At 43.2% G+C, this 21,888-nt stretch overlaps 1 protein-coding gene across 2 annotated transcripts in view; it reads right to left on the bottom strand.

Moving 5' to 3' along the window:
• CPN1 (carboxypeptidase N subunit 1) overlaps positions 1 to 21,888 on the bottom strand; it is a 209,187-nt gene that overhangs the window by 36,902 nt on the left and 150,397 nt on the right. For both annotated transcript variants that reach the window (XM_078643532.1, XM_078643533.1), the window contains exons 3-4: positions 5,806 to 5,961; positions 2,673 to 2,855 (exon numbers count right to left, since the gene is read on the bottom strand). In XM_078643532.1, coding sequence (XP_078499658.1) covers positions 2,673 to 2,855; positions 5,806 to 5,961 — 339 coding nt within the window. The remainder of the gene's footprint in view (positions 1 to 2,672; positions 2,856 to 5,805; positions 5,962 to 21,888) is intronic.

Below are 21,888 nucleotides of genomic sequence, written 5' to 3'. Positions count from 1 at the left end.
TGACAGCTCCTTTCTCTCGTTAAGTGTCAGAGTCTCTCATCCAGCCAACACCTAGCTTCTCTTTGTCTCACTGTCTGGGAGAAATACACAAAGACCAGCTGCCAGCTACTCCTAGTAATGTGACCCAGGAAAAGGCTGCAGACACCAAAAGGTTAGGACAAGAAAATACAAATTTTCTAAACGGGACATTTTCAGAATTGTACCTAAAAACCTGGCTTTATCTGTAAAAAGGGTGTTTTATTACAAATCTTTAGACACCAAACTCAACCTATCTACGTGCCCCCAATTGAAAGTTACCACTTATTAAACGTAACTCGTTATCTCTTCCCATTTGGAAATTATACTTATAAAATGCAATAAGGCAATTCTAATGTTATCCTATGGCAGAATAGGCCTGTAGTATATAGGGAAGAGCGTATGGAAGACATTGTGATATGAAAGGGTTAATTAGCTTAGGCAGTATTGTTGAGTAAAAATGCATGCAGAAACCCTATGTACCATGCTGAGATAGCAGAGAATATTGTGATGCTTGTTTTTGCCATTTTCAATAGACCCAACTATCTGCCAAGGCTATGTCTTTATGGTACCAGGCAGAGGCGTGTGGATTCTGAGAGACCTACCATTGAGGTTGAATTGACTTCAGATGCACCTGGGAGTAGCTGGAGGCCCTGGAAGGATGATTAATTGGTACTAGGGAAGGGAAGGTGCAAGATGCAGCTGGTATGAGTCAGAAGGACCTGGGGTGAGCGATAAAACACTGATAACCCCACAAAAGCAACAGGTACGGGAAAGGAAGATGATGTTGTGTAAGCTTTTATTTTTATAAAAGTAGGGTTGCAGATTCCTCAGGGAAGCTTTCAGGCAGAGCTGTGCAGAGCTGCCTTTGATCAAAGCTGCTGCCCCCAGTTACGCCATTCCCAGGGAGGGTGTGAGAGAGATTGGAGTAGGCTTCTCGGTGTTGTGAAAAGTTAAGTTCCAAAGAGGGGAAGGGCCTGGTTCTACTGTACTATATAGACTTATCAGATGTTTTGTATTGAACCCTTAATAAAGTGCCTTTCAATTGATTCAAGACTGCGTGTTTCACCATCACTGCGCTAGCATTGTACTGTACCTGTAATTGTTAGTTGAAGAGCTATATCCTTCTGTGCTACAGAATTAATTTTATGCTTTTGATTTACTGAATTGTGAGTGACTTTGACCTGCTTCCTACTTGCACTAGTATTGTCCTAGCATTACATTATAAATATACATGCCACTGTTGTGCTAATGTATAATCATCATTGCTGAGATGTGCTTGTGCTAGTCTTTTATTAAATCTGAATTGTGGCGGCTACCTGTGTGTGTCTCCTTACTGAGTGTCCTTATTTATTTGTACTTGATTGACATTGCTTGGGTTTGTTGCCAGCAGCAAGTCCAATACAAGACCTTACAGTAGTGAAAAAGAAATCTAGGAGTTTCTAACTACGAGGACATGAAAAACTTAAAAGTATATGTCCAACTTTTTAAATACACTGCACCCTGCTCTCTGGGCTGTGAGGTTCTTTAATTTTGACTCCATCTTACATTTGTCTCACTTTGCGTTGCCTTTACACAGGCTGCTCTATTCATGAAGTGGCTCTGCCCTTTTGACTGCAACGTGTAGAAAACCCCCCTCTGTCCTTGCTTTGAAATCAATCTCAGACACGAGCTGGCCTAACTGCATACAGACATGTCCTGCCATTACTGATTGACCTATAGGTGCTGTAATTAATTTACTTGTGGGTTGGGCAGAAACACGACGTAAGGGGGAAGTTCTGGTTATATGATGCTTTTTTGAATATTTTCCTATTGGCTAATATTTTGCAGATCTTGTATGTCCATATTAGGTATTTTGCATGCTTGCAGAAGCTAGGACTGCCCCTTTCTTTTATGCTGAGTTTGTAACCCTAAGCATATAAAAGGCCTCGGTGTTTTGTACTCTTTAGACTGCCTCACTTAGTTGCTAAAGCCTTCTGTGTGACGTAGTCTCACTTAATTAAGTTTAATAAACATGTCTTTTCATATTTCAGCTTCTGTGCCAAGTTCTTTGTATTAGTGAGAGCCCTGAGAATGAAGATTACAGTTCTTCAGCTGTTCAGGGCATACCCTAAGGGTGACTTATATGTATTAAAAAGGATGGTTTGGGCCTGGCAAAAGGTTTCTTTTTTTAAATGGCTGCAATGACAGGCCTGAGACATGTTTAAGAAGGGCTACCTAAGTGGGTGGAACAATAAGTGCTGCAGGCTCACTGGTGGCATTTAATTTACCCGCCCTGGGTACATGCAGTACCACTTTACTAGGGACTTACAAGTACATTAAATATGCCAATTGGGTGTGTGACAATTCTACCACATTTAAAGCAGAGTCCTATCCCCAACAAAAACGAGATCAGCCAAAATATGAGGGATAAAGGCAAAAAGCTTGGATGAAGACCACTCTACGGCTGCCAGGTCTAACAGGTCGCAAATATTCAGTGCACAATTTGCAACCACTATCTGCAACTTATTGCTTCATAGATCAGGCCATAAACATTATCGCCAGGTCATCGTTCTTTCCGAGCAGCTATTTGGGCGGGTAACATCTGAGCCCACCTCAGAGATTACATAGGCCAGAATAGTTAAAGTACTTTAAAATTAACCTCTCAGTCCACTTACCTTTTTGAAGAGGTTGTCATCGGGTGTTGGGGTCAATGAAGTTTTGCGGTTCCCTCTTATCCGCAGCTCTCTAGATCTGTCATATGGGTAATTTGCCACCACTGCTCCTCCGTGCAAGTTTGCTGACAGAACAAAATTGTACTTTGCAATCCATTCAATTACCGCTTTAGTTTCTGCTTCAACCTGCGAAGGAGGCAGTTTGCTGAGTACGATTACTCAGAGAAGGTTACTATCAAGAAAACAAAGGTGAGCACGAAACAATGCTTATTTATTGCCCTACATGATGCCAAATAATGTTTTGATCCCTTTTCTTGCAGAATCTGATCTGTATTGCTTGGGGTTCAAGATACAGTAGAAATGTTAATACCTCAGATTAATACAACATTTTACAAAAATGACTAAATGTGTGAATCACACAGCGACCATATGATACAACTGAGAAATAGCAAAACACATCAGTACAGTAACTTACTTAATTTTGTTGTGTTTTTAGTTCTTGTTTTTTGGTAAAGTATGTGAGTTGTTCGATTGTTTTCAAGGGACAGAAAACAAATATCATACATTTAATGGTATGCAATGTTGCAGATAGATGCATAGTCATTTAAGCACCAAGAATGACCTGCATACTCACATTCCAGCATGATGTGTGCCCTGTATGCATATGTACGCACTGCAATATGGTTTATGATGTGAACAAAGTGTGCACATGTTATAGCATGCAGAATGCCTCAGAAACATGTATAGCCAATTAAAGAAGAGGCCCGTGCAGGTAAGAGCGATTGGGTGGTGGGGCGGGGTGGGAGTGGGGAACACGACATATGATAACAAGGGAAAATTAAATAAACAATCATTTTCCCCCGTCGTCTTTCGAGTCACCCCCACCCCGCCTCACCACTCTTACCTGCACGGGCCACACCTGGCCAATCAATGGATGTATGTACCTAGATATATAACCTGCCAATCTAACACACACGATGTTCTGTATGGAGTCTACCACTGAATCATTGTGGAACTATCTGCATACAGATATATTGCTTTCACCATTGATAGAGCGCCATGTTATTTTGGAAAATTGTAGGGGTGCATCATAATCACCCGTAGTCAGCATCTGCATATTTAGGGGACTGTATTAACATGTGCTTTTTAGAAATGTAGAACTAATTGAGTGTATTGCTAAGTGTAGAATTGTGCTCATATCATTTGAAGACTAATGTAGTGCTTTGATTGAGAGAATGATGCCTTAAGTTACTAGAAATTATTGCTTCATGTGTAAAATGTTGTATTAGGCTTGAACGTGCCAGATTAAAGTTGCACGTGTAGTTTGTCACAAAAGAAGAAAGTGGTGTTCTAACATGAGAAAGGGTAATGTTCAGAAATGCAATGAAATAATGCTTTAAGGATGATTTCAAATGTAAAGCTTTAGAATAGGTTTAATGTAATGCTTGTGTTGTTGAATTGGAAATGCATTTAAAGGCGGAAAGGCCTGAGACATGAAAACACCAGCAGAGGCCTAATTGCATTTCACAGCTTAGCCATCATGGAGGGTTGAATGTTTCCTTGGGAAAAGGCTCCTGTTCGCAGTTGAATTTTGAATTGTAACTTAGAGCGTGTACAGGATTGTTTCTCTTGCATTTCTTTTGCAGGTGCAAGGAAGTGGAGTTCGTTAGGTAGAATGATCCATTGTTTAGGAGTTAGATCGGTAGGAGTGAGAACGAAAGGAGTCTACTGGTATGCAAACTGCAACATTTGGCGGAGAAGGTGCCTGGGACCCAAGGACACAGCAATGGTTTTTGGAAAAGGATGGAATCGTGGTGGAAAACTCCAGAAGCAGACACCTGCCAGAGTGGGTGTGACGGAGGCGTGTCTACTGTTTTGGGATTTTGTATTAGGGAAAGTGCCCCGAGGGAGGAGAGTTAGTCGCAGAGTCAGTCTTAGTCGCAATTGGAGTTAGGGTTAGAGAGAGTTGGAGTCAGGCTGGGTCCTGTCTAAGGCAGTCCAATTGGATATGCAGTTAGACATGGGTCTCAGTGGGAACTAGGCAGGAGAAATTAAGGAGCATCTTAGAACGAGCTCGGTAGCTTAGGCTACTTACCTGGAAAGAGTGAATGTGCTTCTTAGGGAGCCTTCACAGCTAACACCTTTTTCTTCTTGCATGGAAGGTATGTTAAGTAGGGATGTCACCTTAGAGTTAGTGTAGGGACAGACTAATATCTTTCTTTCCCTTTGGAGCAGATGCAGTTGAGACTTCCAGTGGGAACTGTTATTGCTTGCCTAATGCTTCTTGAATTGACTTTGCTCTTTATTTTGAGTCGTCTGAGGCTCCTGCGTAGGATTATGTTTGTATTAGTGCCAATTTATTTCTTGAACCTCTTGCTGAGGTGCTTGTATGTTCAGTTGTTTTTGGCTTTGTAATAAATCTTTAAAATGTATTTAATAGTCAGTGGTCCTTTGGATTGGGATGTATTTGCTTGTTGGTAAATTGTCTTAAGTATGAAATTAGAGAACTTCCTTCACACTTCTTTGCAGACTAAAGAGATCCAGTCGACCAGGTATTCTAGGGATTGGTAAGGTGAAAATCCTATCTGAGAATCCCAGCGTCATCACCATTTCGACCTTATGTCACAAGGTTAGCTCAGGTAAAAATGGCAACCACATACTTAAATTGACAATACAGTAGTACACGATTTAGAGGAAGCAATATTCTTGTTGTTCAATATCCGGATGCATTATGGTGACACGGAACTGTTATGTTTTCCTGCATACATGTTTCGGCATACATTATCATATCTGCACACCCCCATATATTACCATGCAGTATGACTTAGATAAAACCATTTTCAAGTAGGTGGTCACTAATGAAATGTGCAGGGTATGTGTGAGCAGTTTGGAAGCTACTCCCTTAAGCTGCAGTGTAAATGACCAGTGAAGTCATCTTCCAGAAAAGACCTCAGTCACCAAAAGCATTTCCTGATCAAAAAATAAGGAGAAAGTGAGATATAGATATAGAGGTGACAGGAAAATGAACACAAAGTAAACACAATAGAAAATCAGACATTTTAAGCATAATCTTTCAACTGTATGTGATTCCCCCCACACCCTCTTGACAGATAGTAGGGAACGTATGATTTTTTACCTGCTCCCTCCAGTTGTCTGGCAGTGGCATGTGGTGATTAGGCCCATCATGATTTTCATAATAGTACATAAGGTTGTTCAGATCAGGGAAGTTACGATTGAGATCTACATCTCTGAAGTTGTTTCTTCCGGTCAGGTAGCCGTTTAAGTATGGACCCTGTGAGAGGAATAGAATTCAGTAACAGTGACATATCTGTGCAGTGGACAAACAGTGAGGCGTGGGGAGTCGGGGAAGGGGTTAGTGTGCAGACAGCAGGGACCGTTGTGTCCGGAGCGCCAGTGTACCGTGTACTGCACGGACAGGTCAAGAGGTGAAATTATAAACTGGTAAAACAGGAGGCAGTGGCGCAGGCAGTGTACCATGGCAGTAGTGCAAGTAAGGATATGGACCCTCTAACTGCTACATGAATTATAAAATTTAGCAATTATAAGGATTTGGTGAGACCTGTCAAGCCCTACGGCTAATCTAAACTTAATTTCAGACTAGCTGCGTTCCACAAAAACCTGAAAAAGTTAAAGCCTTCAATGACACCCAGCACCCAAAGACATCAGTGACATGCAATCCTTCTTAGGGATGGCAAGCTACTGCTCCGGATACATCCAACACTACTCCACCATCAGCAGCCCACTAAGAGAGATCACAAAACAAGAATGGTCATTTGAATGGACACTTGAATTTGAACATGCTTTCCAAGCCATCAAACGGGAAGTCAGCAAAGCCACCATTATGTAATATATTGACCCCAAACTATGCACAGAACTTAAAGTAGATGGCAGTCCAGTGGGTCTAGGAGCCATATTAGCTCAACACAAGAAAGGGACTGAACGCAGGCACCCGGTGGCCTATGCCAGCCAAAGCCTCACAGATACGGAAAGGGCATACTTCCAACCGGAAAAAAAGAGAGTAGCCGTCGTACGGGCCCACAAACACTATCATGTCTTCAAGTACAGGAAGCACTTCACCATATTCACAGACTATCTAGCACTCCAAACAATATTTGGGAACCCTAAGGCAAAAATTACCCCACACATTAGGAGATGGGGGAACCATCAGCAGGATAAAATTACACCATAATCTATAAATCTGAAAAGGGCAAACATCCAGTGGACTTCATGTCCTGACACCCACTACAGACCCAGAGGTCCAGGAGATCCGCAGCTGAAGAATATGAACACTTTGTCATCGACCAAGCCATCTCCCCCATCTGTACCCATCAAGATCATAAGAGAACACACATGCAAGGATCCCACGCTGCCCAAAGTGAAAAAGCTTTTCGAACAGACAGGTGGCAACACCTCGAGGACACTCCTCCTGAAGCTGACAAACACAGTTTGAACACATTCCAGCATGTAAAAGATGAGCTCTCCATCACAGTGTGAGGCCTGTGCTCAGGGACAAATGCCATGTATTCCCAGCCACCCTACATAAACAAGTGATAGACCTGGTCCACCAGGGGCATCATGGAGTGGTAGCCACCAAGCGAGCACTAAGAGACAGAGTATGGTTCCCGGGCATAGATGCTCTCGTGAAAGACACCTTGAAACCTTGTACCCCATGTCAAATAGTCAGTGGAAAGAATCACACACTCCCACTACAAGTGTCACCACTTCCCAAATGAGTATGGCAGAATTGGCAGCTGACTTCTTCTGCCCACTGAAGTCCAGCAAGTACATACTCGCAATCATGGACGAATGCTTACACTTCCCAGCAGCAAAAAGTCGATCATTGATTAGTGCTCAAGCAACCATACTGACCCTGGATGAGATATTCATAGCATGGGGATTCCAGAGACGTTGAAAGTGGACAACAGACCTCTGCCACGGCCCTCCTCTTCCCCACCTCTCTTGCCACAAGCAAATAGAATGGTTGAATGCTTCACAGCAATGATCAAAAAAGTGATACAACAAGCGGAACTAAATCATGAGCCAACTCAACAAACCCCCAACATTATAGGACTCTCAGACCTCTGGGCCCTAGTGTCACTGCACCTGCAGCACCAATGGAAGCTATGCTCCTGGCAGCAGAATATCACAATTGCCATTCCGAAATACTAGCTCTCAAAAATGGGTAATCCCCACACATGCTTACTTTGCAACCCACCTTGAACAGAAAATATAGAGAACTAAAAAGCAGGATTCTAAATTTACGTATGCAACAGGTCGTGTGCCACACAACTGGAAATCAATTGAAAAGTCAGCTGGGTACAGACTTGAGCAGCTGCCAATGTTGAAATCTACTCTTACTTGAGGATGCAAAGGAGTCAGGGAAACAGAAACAGCTGCCTATTACAGCAAGGCTTCTCAAATCTTCTCTGACCCCAAGCAGGCCAGCAGGCTGCTCTTTTTACTAGGGCTGGACTAAATAACCAGGTGAATTTCCAAACAAACAAAATTCCCCCATTCTTTTTCACCTGTGGTGCAAAATTAGGATTGCTCAATGGGGGAAAAACAAACTGAGCCCAAAGCCCCACACAGTTGCTTTTTAGGAGCACTGTTAGGTGTTGACCAATATAATGACCATAATGGTAATTGCAGGAAGGTAAGTACATTGCCTGAGCCCCAGAAAATGCTCTTGAATGAAACTTTACCCTCAAGGAAGTCTTTGTGCTTTTCCTTCTGGGTCCTTCAGTTGGGTGCTCCACTCTGAGGTTCTGTAATTCTCGAGTCTGACTCCATTTTGTTCTGTGCCACCATTTTGTGTTGCCCTCACGTAGGCCTGTAAAGGTAACCTGGCGAAGAAGTGGCCTGGCCTTCTTAGTTCATGTATACATTAACTAGGTTTCTTTTTGACTCTGAAATGAACTGTAAGAAACTGACCTCTTCACCTGAAACTGACCTCGCAAAGCCAATTTCCCTGATCGATCTTTGTCTGAGATTGCCAATTAATGTTCAGGACATCGTTAACTTTTTAGTTTCCTTGCACATGCTTTATCATGTTCAACATCTGTTACTGTTTCCTTTTTTAGGTTTCTTCATTACATGGGTTATGCTTTCAATTATAGGTTTGTCCGGCTTGTGGAGATTGAATTCGGGACATTCCTAATAATTAACTTTTGGGTTGGGATACTGTAAATTGAGTTTTTGCTATGTGATAGTTTGTTTGAAAATGTATCTTATTGGTTAGAATTTTGTGCAGTGGGTGTACATTTATAATGTGAATATTGGGTATAAAAGGAGACGTCTCGCCTCAGCAAAATGAGCAGTCTCCTGAGAATTTACACCAAGATGTATTTCTAGGATCACTGTTACTAGCTTTAGCTAATAAACTTGGTCTCTGACGCCATCCAGAAGTATTCCGTGTCTTTGAATACCAAGACAGGTGAACCCGAAGATCTTAGGCGTGCCCCTGACTCCGCTGGGTTAAACCCCGGTTCTTCAACTGGCGCCCAACGTGGGGCGACTTCAGCGGTACTGGTCCAAGCCCGAAGATTGTGAGGAGCCCCGTGAGGAAATTCTGGAGGACGGCCGCCACTTCATTGACCCCTGCATGTCGATGTGGACCGAAGGTTTTTTTCTGCGAGGCTTCCGGTTTCCGACGGCTGCGAAGGACTGCTGCCCTGACTGTCGCCCTCTCTTGGGCCCTCTTGTGATGATTTGTAAGGCGAGACGTTAGACGGTCTTCTGGTGGCGTGACAGACATTTTGGTTAAGTATAAGTGGGTCGCTCCCACGACTTTGTTTTGTTTCTTGGTATTGATTCGGCCATTGCAATAGTCAAAGCCGAAGGGTTTGTATATTTATTAGTGTATAATTTTTGATAACCCCTTGAAGTTTGAAGCAAGACTAGTGAGCTAAAGATGCCTGGTTTTGGCAAAATTAGGAAATGGTTTTGTTGTAGTTGTAATAAGGATTACCGATTGGAGGACTCGTGTCCGATACCTCCGGTTGGAACTCCAACCTATGAGCTCTATTCAAAGCATGGTGTGGGTCCCATTACCTTTTTTTTTTTAATTTTGTTTATTAAAATTTGCATGGGTAATACACAGCAGTGTTAACAGTATACCATACATACTGACAATGAGAGAATCACAATATGAGCAACTGCATTACATTTCGAAAGGATACCGTTTTTGGTAAACTTAACATCCAACAAGGCGACAGTCAGCACTTATGAGAAACATATCTGTTCCTTCCTAGATGAGGAAGCAGTAATGCAAGTCAGTCACGAAGACAACAATTCCTGTTGGGTCAGGTCGGCGAAGGGTAGACACATTGCAAACATAGAAACATATATAACCGCAAAGGCATATATCATACAACATCGGGGTGCGTCCAGAGCGGGCTCAACCCCCATCCAATCCCATTACCAATGAGTAGTGTCATAGACAGCGCCTGAGGCGGTGCCCATTGTCAAGCAGCGCCAGGAAGACGCACCTCACCTAAACTTCCTGTGGTCTACTGCCCAGGCCCATCCGATCCGTGATCCAGGGACCCCCTATCTCGCATCCACTGCAGGAATGGCTCCCAGATATCTCGCGGCCGGGAGGCGGGCGGCATTAGTTCCCAATACGTGCCGAGCTGCGTATGACCGTAAGTGGCATCCAACAGCCAGTCCGTAAATTTAGGCAGAGTTCTGCACCCCCATTTCATAGCCACCTGACGTTTAGCATATAATAATAATATGGCATGCAATTTGCGGCTTTTAGGTTTCGTGTCGGCGGGTCCCATTACCTTTAATGAAGTATGGGTCCGTTATACAAGGAAAGATGGTGTTTTACGATGGCCCCAACATGGTAGTTTTGAATCAGATGTTTTAGATAACCTAGAAGTTGCGCTATTTAAGAAGAAAGCCCGGACGGCGATGTTTGACTCTTTCCGACTTTGGCGTAAGGAAGCCAAATAGCAAGAAATTAAGCAAGCTGAGAGAGATAGGAAGGAAAGGAATATGTCCGTAATGCAAGCTGCTTGGCAGTTTAAGGAAGATGAAGAAGATTGTGCGATTGAAGTGTTAGATAGACAACATTGTATGGCTATTGACAAATGTTACCCGGCTTTGCCACCTCCCCTTTCAAATGTGACTGAAGACCCTGAAAAGGATCCTTTGATGTCACATTTACTGAGATTACCACCCCCTTATGTGCAGGGTGCTACTGCACCTCCGTTACCTCCTGTTGTTGCACCCCTTGTTGTCGTTCAACCCCCTGTTGTTGTTCCGCCACCTGTTGCGTCATAGGTGGTTCTTCCTTCTGCGGCGCAGCCCCCTCCAGGGCCGCCAGCTTTGCCACCAGCCTTGCTTCAAACTCCTTTGCCTTACACTCCTTTATCTTCGACTTCTCTTATTTCTGTCCCTACGTCTCTCTTGCCTCAAAACACTTTGTCTCCTGTCCTCATGTCAACTTCTTCCTCTTCTGCTCGGCAACGAATGACTGAGGCTGTCACTAGTCTTTTGTCTCCTTTCTTTGGGTCACTGAATATGACCCCTGTTTCTGAACATAAGCAGAGACGTAGTCAGCTTCCTGGTCCCGAAGAGCGGGCATTGTTAGATCTCCTTGCTCGTAGATGGGTTTCGAATGCCTCCAAGTACGGTCCACAAGTGGTTATGGATATCTTCCTACAGTGGGAGGCACCAAAACAAAGGTATGTTTTTGATGTTATGTGTACCTTCCTTCATCAGGAGTGGGAAGATAATGAGTTGGGTTCAATTCCACTGGAATTGATTAATGTTCAGTCTGAATTTGCTAAAGGAACGATAGTGGGTTCCGATGTTGAGGAAGCGGTAGAGACACTACCACTTTTAGGTCTAGACTTCCACCTCAGTCATTGTTTGAACCTGACCCTTCTGTTAGGAGAAAAGTGAAGCAGTATCCTATGAGAGAGGTTCCCCCTGTATGGAGAGAGGCAGTTGTGGCTGATGCCGCTCATGGTATTGCGGCTGCACCGGCTCATTTTCAGCGAGTGTGGGTGCATGTCCCTTGGAAGAGAGCTGAGGTCCTGGCTCTTAAGCTGACCTTGCCTGACCCCCATAAAAATCCTGCTGGTTATTACAAGGAATTGTCTCAGACAGTTGATGCGTGTGTTATGAATTTAGCTGACATAGATATGTTCTTCACTAGGTTTGAGGAAACATTCATTGACCATAGTGGTCAGGATATGAGTACAGAAGGTGATCAGAGGTTGTTTGTAGATAAGTTTGCTTTTAATTTACTTCCTGAACTTTCTAATAAGTTAAAGGACTCTGAGAGTTCATGGGCTGTTTCTTCTTTGGCCCAGATATTGGCTACTGCACAATACTATGAGAATAGAGATAAAGATGAGAATGATAAAGTAGAGAAGAAGACTAGAGAATTAAAAACGAAAGTTCTTCTGCAGCAGGCTTATCCGCCTTGCCCTAATCAGCGTCAGTTTCAGCAACCCCCACAGTTTCAGAAACTGTTGCAGAAGCCTGAGTCTTTTGCTTCGCGACTCCCGCTAGGCCCTAATCAGTGTGCTTATTGTTAAGAGGAAGGTCACTTCAAGAATAGTTGCCCGATCTTTCTACAGCGTGCGAATGGTATGTCTGGTCTGAGAGGTCGTGGTGGTTTCCAACAAATACCTAGGGGTAGGGGACGTGGTACGTTTCCCCAGAATGAACGTTCCTTTTCCCCTCAGAATTCTATAAATTATTTTGACCAACAGAATTTTCCGACCGTCCAGCCCACTCAGTACTACACTGATGATTATTATGTTGGAAGTTAGAGTGCTGGTTTTAATGATTGTTAGGACAGCCATGGACAAAGGGAGGGAGTAGTGTCAGTTCCAGTAGACCAGAGTGGACCTTATGTTGAAGTGATTACATCAGGTGTGGCAGAACCTTTTCTTTTGGATACTGGTGCAGCAAAGAGTTCTATCATGCACTCTAAACTCCCTGGAGCACCCTTGTCTGGCTTGACTAATGTTTCGGTAGGATTTTCTGGCGCCCCAGTTTGCACCCCGGTTTCTTGTCCTTTGCCCCTTTCTATTGGTCCTTGTGAATTGGAGGCTCCCCTTATTCTAACGACTGGCTGTGGCGAGAATTTGTTGGGTTTGGACTTGTTGAAAGGAACGCATGCGACATTACATTGTTCTCCTTCGGGAGTACATCTTACGGTGGGTAAGAAAGTGATTTCCCCGATGTATCTGTCTAAGGATCGCCTTCCACTGGACCTGCGTTCTCTCCTCTCCCTGATACACTTTGGGCTACAGGTCCTAATGATTTTAGTCTCTTGCAGATTCCACCCTACGTTGTTACCCTTAAGTCGAATGCTAAATAACCTCGCATTCCTCAGTACAAAATTTCCAGTGATGGCGAAAGAGCTCTTTTATCGATTATCTATGATTTGGTTGAGAAAGGTGTGGTTGAAGAAACGAAAGGTAATGTGTGTAATAGTCCTGTTCTGCCTGTTCTTAAGCGTACTGACTCTTCTCAGCCACCTGTGTATCAGTTTGTGATCGACCTTCGAGAGGTCAATAAGATTGTTGTGCCACAGTTTCCTGTTGTCCCAGACATTACTGCTTTATTGACTATGATCCCTGCCTCAGCTGCTTGGTTTTCTGTTATTGATCTGAAGAGATCTGAAGAACACTTTCTTCAGTATTCCGATTGCTGAGGAAAGTAGGGATATTTTTGGCTTCTCTTTAGGAGGGCGCAGTTTCCGGTTTAAACGTGCTCCTCAAGGTTATTGTGAGAGTCCCTCCATTGATAGCCAGGCTTTGAAAACTCAGCTTGATACTTTTGCATTGCCTTCTGGTGCTACTCTTATCCAGTATGTTGATGATCTGTTGGTTGCTGCTGATGATGAAGAGATTTGTAAAGAAGTTACTCTTTCTTTGTTGCGACACCTGTCTGACCTTCATCATAAAGTGTCACCTTCGAAGTTGCAGTATTGCCGACAAGAAGTGACCTACTTAGGTCATCTCTTGTCGAAGGAGGGAAGACGATTGACCCCAGAGCGTATTCAAGCGATTGCCCAAATGACTGTGCCATGCACACAGAGAGAGGTGCGTGCCTTCTTAGGTATCACCTCGTATTGTAGACAGTGGATTCCGAATTTTTCTTTGCTAGCGAAGCCTTTGTTGGCACTTACTCTTAAGGACACACCACACACTCTTCCTTGGTCTGACGAATGTCAGAAGAGTTTTTCTGAATTGCGTGATGCATTGTGTTCTGCTCCGGTGTTGGGTACCCCCGACTGTAGTAAACCTTTTACACATTATGTACACGAGAGAGAAGGTTGTGCGTTGTCAGTGTTGACGCAACAATTTGAAGACAAGCAGCGCCCATGTGCGTATTTTTCAGCCACTTTAGATCCTGTAGCTAGGGCATTGCCTAGTTGTCTAAGAGCTACAGTGGCAGCGGCTGTTTCTATCCGACAGTCTGCTGGTTTGGTATTGGATAATACATTGATTGTGATGGTTCCACATGCAGTGGATACCCTATTGAATAGAACAAAGACTCAACATCTTACCAGTGCACGTTTGTCAGGTTATGAGTTGACGCTTTTGGCTAGCCATCTGCACATCAAGCGGTGCAACACATTGAATCCAGCTACATTGCTGCCAATTTTTGTAGAGACAGATGCTCAGGAACAGCATGACTGTTTTCTTCGGACACAGGAGGAAACGAAGGGTAGAGTTGATCTGAAAGATACTCCTCTTTCGAATCCTGATGGTACCCTATAGGTAGATGGTTCGTGCTTTAAGCTTCCGAAAGGAGAGACGACTGCAGCATATGCTGTCACAACTTTGCACACGATTGTTGAAAAAGCACGTATTGCACAGAATTCAGCGCAGGCAGTGGAGTTGATAGCATTGACTAGAGCGTGTGTGTTGTCAAAAGGAAAGAGAGTGAATGTTTTTACGGATAGCCAATACACATTTGGCGTGGCTCACAGATTTGGTCGTTTGTGGAAAGAGAGAGGATTTCTTACTTCCCATGGTATGAAAATTCATCATGGACAATTAGTGAGTGAACTTCTTGAATTACTTACTATGCCGACCCAAATTGCGATAGTAAAGTGTAGTGCGCATAAGAAGGTTACGGATGATGTGGGTCGAGGGAATGCGTTTGCAGATGAAGTAGCGCGAGAAACAGCGAAAGATGTGACGAGTCGGATGTATGGTGCAGGTCCTGCCAGATGGGTTGTGGAAGGAGGAATGTGTGAAGATACAACAGAAAGTGTGAAGATGATTCAGGCAGAAGCAACTGAGAAATAATTGAGTATGTGGAGAGAGAGTATGGGAATGTTGGATTCGACAGGCTGTTGGGTTGAGTTGTCAGAGCACCGGCGATGGTTGTTGCCGGATGCATATGTGCTTCCGGTGGTTACTATGGCTCATGGGCTGGCTCACATTAGTTCAAAAGGGATATGTAAGTTGTTGGCTCCGGTATGGCAGAATGGTGGAATTCCTAAGTGTGCTGAGAATTTGGTTAAACATTGCATGATTTGCTTGATGCATAATCCTGGAAAGGGAACCCCAGCTCCAGCGGGTCATTGTGCTCCTCCAACGTATCCGTTCGAGGTGCTGCAGATAGACTACATTCATATGGAAAGATGCAATAACTTGAACTATGTTCTTGTGGTTGTTTGTGCCTTTTCCAGATGGATAGAGGCCTACCCCCTAAAGGATAATACTGCCTTGTCTACAGCGAAGGTTTTGCTCAAAGAATTCTTTCCCAGATATGGTTTGCCGAGGATGGTATGGAGTGATAATGGAAGTGAATTTGTGGGTCAGATTATGAAGAAAGTATGTGCGGGTCTGGGTATCAAACAGAAATTTCACGCTGCGAATCACCCCCAGTCAGCAGGCATGGTCGAGTGCTATAATGGCACTCTGAAGCTGAAGTTGGCCAAGGTGCAAGCGAGCTCTGGTCTTTCATGGCCCGATGCCTTACCATTGGCACTTTTGTCCACGAGAACGACAGTACATTCTCGCGTGGGACTTAGCCCATACGAGATTGTTTTGGACGCCCGGCGAAAGTCTGGGGTGTGCCGAGGCCTAAGAAGTACAGTGATATCGAGTACCCAATGTTGGTTAACTACTTACATGATATGACTGCTAAATTGCGTGTTCTTCACCAACAGGTCCATGACACTTTGCCTTCAGTTTCTGTAGACGCAGGCCACACGATTCAACCTGGCGACTGGATTCTAACCAGGAATTTCCAGAGGTCAAAGAACTTGGAACCAAGATGGACCGATCCATACCAAGTCCTGTTATCAACTCGGACTGCTATTAAGGTGTTCGGCAAGAAAAACTGGGTACATGGTACCCATTGCAAGAAGATACCTTTGCCCTTACCGTACGATAAGTGGGTCCGGGAAGGTGTTGCCGATTCCGAGAGTGAAAGGGTTCCAAGATTTTTACCTTTTAGCGATGCACATCTGGAATGGACTCAGTTAGAACGTGCGGATAATGAAGTCTTGCAAGAAGCTGTGCCGCCGTGTTTGAGATTTTTAATTTTTTTTTATTAAAGTTAACAATAAACAACATAATACATCTCACAAGGCAAAAATACAGTAGCGGTGATCATGAGTCCATGCGGTCGTAGCTCCGAACCCGTGTTTGAGATTTGATACTATGGATCCAGAGACACTCTTTCAGGATCAAACTGTGCCTGGTAAAAAACGCTACAACTTAAGGTCTAAAAAGGACAAATAAAATCTGAATTTTTTTGAGAATTACACTCTTTCAGACAAGAGACTATTTTTCTTTTTCTTTCTTTTGAGCCACCATCCGGGCTCAGCTGCAGGGTCGCGGTATAAGACTTAAGGGGTGGCCTGCGTATTGACGAAAGGTCTGCGGTTCTAGGGACGTCTAGGACGCCTGGACGCACACTTGAGTGAAGAAGGAAAATTGCCGCAAGCAGCATGTTAGAGGATGGAGTCTGTTGTAACTGAAAGAGATGTTGAGAGAATAGATCTTAAGACGAGATTTTGTACATTGATATATAGCAAATGTTTTATAATATTGTGCTTTTTGATGTTTTTAAGTATCACATTAGCCTGTGTGGGTTGGATTGTCTATGTTACACAACAGACATCTGCACCCACCTCCCAACCTATGCTTTCTTTCACTACTGTTTCTTTGCACCAGTTTTATACGTTGCCTGAACATGAACAAACAAGGAGATCAGAATTTGTCAACATCTTGTTCATACAGTTGTTGCATCAGCATCAGTTAGTAGTAAATACCACTAATTGTTGGGTTTGTGGTCTTATGCCTCATACGACAGATAAAGGTATGCCATATTTGGTTTTGCCTTTTTCTTTTAATGGGTCTGTGTGGGCTTTTCAGACCATGTTTATCTATGCAAATGAGGTACGCCCCTTACGTTCCCTTAAAGATAACTCCAGCAATAGTGCCTTGAGAAGGGGAATAGTAGGTATGATCCGAGATATTGATGCATATAATACTATCCCTAAGGATGAGGCGCAGGCTTATGTTGGTTGGAACGTGACTGGATATAGTACCAGCTTGACAGAAAAGGAGAGACAAAAAAGATGTCCCCCTATTTGGATTGTACCCCACCGAGGCCATTTTTGTCTGCAAGGTACTGGTCGGAATCCGAAAGCTCAGCTAGGTAAGAGTGTGTGTGCTCAAACCTATGTCTATTCATCCCGGACTTCTCCACCGTTTGTGCCAGCTAAAGGCACATATTTTGTTTGTCATGACAGAGCCTACACATGGTTACCACCTGAATTTTCAGGAACATGTTATGTGGCGTTTTTGCTTCCCCCTCCATACACTACTGCTTCAGACTATGATAGAACGAGATATGGTAGAGGTGTCTTCAATCAGGAAGATACTGCAGCACACGAAGTAGGAGATTTCTTCAAGGGCTTCCTGCCCTTTTGGGGTCCTATGATCAATAGTAGGCATATTCGAGAGCGTTTCCGCGTTGTTGAAGCTACTATTAATGAGACAGCAGGTGCTCTTAGTAATGTAAATGATCAAATGTAGGGAGGAGGAGTTGAGGTCCATTCAGTTCCCCATTCTAAGCTCAATTAATCAAAAAAGGAGAATGGACACTTGTAACTAGTAGACTATTGGCTCTCATGGAACACCCTCATAAACACTGGTGGATGTATGCGGGTTATATTTTTCTCCGCCCCACACTCAGCGTTATGGCATAGTCATCGGGTGTCCAATTTTTGTGTTGTATGCCAGCCTTATCCAAGGCGACCTCTGGTCTAGATAGCAGTGTCTAGGTATTTGAAAGACACCTCCAGAGGGAGGGTGATGTGCTCAACAAAAGGAAAATGTGATAAGCAAATCAAAAATTTAAAAAACTATTTCTCTCCAACATAGGCAACTTTAATATAAAAGAAGATATATTGTTATTAAAAATAGGTTGGATATAAGGATCAATCGAGTTACTGGATTGCCTTTTATCTATCAGTAAGCGGTCGACATGTTTCTGCTCCTTTGGCCCAGCCGGGTCTGTGGAGCATTCGTCAGGACAAATACAAAAACAATGATGTAGTTACACAATTTGTGTAGGTTTCGTAACGGTGTGTGTATTGTTAGACAACACTCGCTAAGAACTCTATTTGGGTTCCTGAAATAGAAAACACAACACAGAAACACAAAAAATACTGTTCATCTCTAGGTAACTTAGAGGTATCTACCTATGTCCAAGTTAAAGAACAATGGTGTGCACCAAATTATGGGCAGATATATATGGGAGAGAAAGAAACAGGAGACACAGATGTAACGTGTATGGTCTATGTTTATGTGGAGATGATATGTTTTGTTGAGCACATCACCCTCCCTCTGGAGGTGTCTTTCAAATACCTAGACACTGCTATCTAGACCAGAGGTCGCCTTGGATAAGGCTGGCATACAACACAAAAATTGGACACCCGATGACTATGCCATAACGCTGAGTGTGGGGCGGAGAAAAATATACACTGCATACATCCACCAGTGTTTATGAGGGTGTTCCATGAGAGCCAATGGTCTACTAGTTACAAGTGTCCATTCTCCTTTTTTGATTAATTGCTCTTAGTAATGATACAGCTGAACTTCAAGCGGACCGCCCTATGACTTTGCAGAACCGTATGGTATTAGACATCATACTTGCAGATCGAGGAGGAGTATGTAAATTGATTGGATCTAGTTGCTGTGTTTACATACCAGATAATGCCCCTACAGTGTACCAAGCCATCTCTAGGTTGCATAAGATCTCTGAGTCTATCCATGTAGACGAAGGAGACTGGTCATTGACGGGATGGTTTTGGGGACTGCTGTCCAAATGGGGATGGAAGATTCTGACATTCCTTGGTATGGTTTTAGCCATCCTTTTCTCTTGTTGTCTTTGCATCCAGTGTGGTCCCGCCATTTGTAGTCTTTGTGCTACTATGTGTGTTCGGAGACCTGTCCCAAGAGAAGTAGAGAATAATAAAATGATGCTACAGCAACACTTTGATGACCTAATGAATATCGATATAGACCTAGATTCAGATTAACATGAGTCTTAGGTTATTGCCTACGTAATGGCAAAAGGAGGGTCTGAGGTTCTGTAATTCTCGAGTCTGACTCCATTTTGTTCTGTGCCACCATTTTGTGTTGCCCTCACGTAGGCCTGTAAAGGTAACCTGGCGAACGAAGTGACCTGGCCTTCTTAGTTCATGTATACATTAACTAGGTTTCTTTTTGACTCTGAAATGAACTGTAAGAAACTGACCTCTTCACCTGAAACTGACCTTGCAAAGCCAATTTCCCTGATCGATCTTTGTCTGAGATTGCCAATTAATGTTCAGGACGCCGTTAACTTTTTAGTTTCCTTGCACATGCTTTATCTTGTTCAGCATCTGTTACTGTTTCCTTTTTTTATGTTTCTTCATTACATGGGTTATCCTTTCAATTATAGGTTTGTCCGGCTTGTTGAGATTGAATTTGGCACATTCCTAATAATTAACTATTGGGTTGGGATACTGTAAATTGAGTTTTTGCTATGTGATACTTTGTTTGAAAATGTATCTTGTTGGTTAGAATTTTGTGCAGTGGGTGTACATTTATAATGTGAATATTGGGTATAAAAGGAGACGTCTCCCTCAGTAAAATGAGCAGTCTCCTGAGAATTTACACCGTGATGTGTTGCTAGGATCACTGTTACTAGCTGCAGCTAATAAACTTGGTCTCTGACGCCATCCAGAAGTATTCCGTGTCTTTGAATACCAAGACAGGTGAATTCTAAGATCTTAGGCGTGCCCCTGACGCCACTGGGTTAAACCCCGGTTCTTCAACACAGGCTACCCTATTGGGGAACTTAAGGCCAGATGTACGAATTTTAAGAACTAATAGGTTGCTTCTTAAAAATCTGAGTTGTAATGAGTCAGATCGCAACCTATCTTGTGAATATTAACGAGGTACATTTCAAATCGTGTTTCACTACGATGGGATGTCCTCACAGGGATGGAGGCCTGCTGGGGTCAGCAGACCACAATGTCTGTGATCGCATTCCAATGAAGTAAACTTTTTTTTTTTTTAATGCAGCCCGTTATCCTTAAAGGAAACTCTTCCCAGCACTCCTGGCACAGAAATTTGTCTGCTAAGATTCCCCTCAGCAAATTCTTGACAGGTGTAAATGAAGTGTAAACAGATGTTTACAGCTGAAAATAGCTTATTGGCCTGGGCGTTGTGAGTGAACTCCAATGGACATCAATGCTCTCCTAAATCTTTTGCAGCAAATGTTCCAGATGGCAGGATGGATCTATTTAATATGAGTGCTCAATTTGGCAAAGGCCCTATCTGAAAGACATGGACTGATAGGCTTATGAGAAGTGAAAACCGAATTGTGAAAACCTTAATGGAGTATTAATAAAAGCAGTACGACAATAGAGGAAAACAAAGCACTAAAGAGTTCATTTAAGGGCAAAGCATGGATATCAATTCACCAAAACACCAGGGGTAACTGAAGTTATATAACGTATTCTTTCGCTTCGTCTACCTCTCGTGCAGTCATAGGATTAAATGCTTGTCCAAATTCCTACCCATCAGCATCTCCAGCTTCCTACTGAGTGCTTTGAAAAATACTATAAGTAAATTCTTACAACTATGTTTACTTTCACTTCTTTCGCCTGCCTTCATGACCCCTGAGATAAGGGAAGCAAGGATTGAGCCAGGACACCAAAGAGCAAGCCTGATGTTTCAGCTGCTACCCCTGTACACTCCTCAGTATGTTCCATGGTGAATAGTGTCCATGAGTGACAGCATGAATGCTACGCCAATTATTTGTCGGAAACATGGGGCCCGATTAACAAACAAACTTCAAACAAGGGGCGTCATTATGCCCCACCCAAATGCACAGCTCTGTTGCGCTGCTTTGGCGATACTGTAATCCAAATCTTCTATCATTTTTGCCACTTTTTAAACATAACTTTCGCTCTTAGTTTTTGTCCAATGTATCTGAGTCCACACACGGGTTGTCAATGCCATTTCCCAAGTTTCTGATGTTCAAACTGTGTCCAACCGGACGTCTTGAAAGAACACGAATAGAGCAATATTCATAACAGGCAGCATTTATTGAATAAGATACCTAATGTATTTCGGGCATAAGTGCCCTTCGTCAGGGGTCACTGTAAACAAACATAAAAAACACGTTGTCACCATATTGTATAACATTTGGCTTTCCCCAAATTTCTCTGTCATTTGTGCAAATCATGTGATATTCACTCTAATTTAAAAACGCTACAAAGCGTGCCACTGTCTCAACCTCGAGCCTTCATCAAGTTTATGCGTGCTGCCTTTTATGAATATTGCTCTATTCGTGTTCTTTCAAGAAGTCAGGTTGGACACAGTTTGAACATCAGAAACTTGGGAAATGGCATTGACACCCCGTGTGCGGACTCAGATACATTGGACAAAAACTTCGAAAGTTGTGTTTAAAAAGTGGCAAGAATTATAGAAGATTTGGATTACAGTATCGCCAAAGCGGCACAACAGAGCTGTGCATTTGGGTGGGGCGTAATGATGCCACTTGTTTGAAGGTTGTTCATTACTCAAAGCCGTCTGGGCAAGGCAGTATACCAAATTTGCACGCACCAACGAAACATATTGTATTAACTTAAAAACCAAGGCAAAGAAAGGAGTGCATCCTGTTCCTAAAATGACGATTAGCCCGA

This window comes from Lissotriton helveticus, chromosome 5_1 (assembly GCF_964261635.1).
Source record: "Lissotriton helveticus chromosome 5_1, aLisHel1.1, whole genome shotgun sequence".
Taxonomy (NCBI): domain Eukaryota; kingdom Metazoa; phylum Chordata; class Amphibia; order Caudata; family Salamandridae; genus Lissotriton; species Lissotriton helveticus.
The sequence above is the reverse complement of the archived record's forward strand: the minus strand, read 5'-3'. Positions and strand labels throughout refer to the sequence as shown.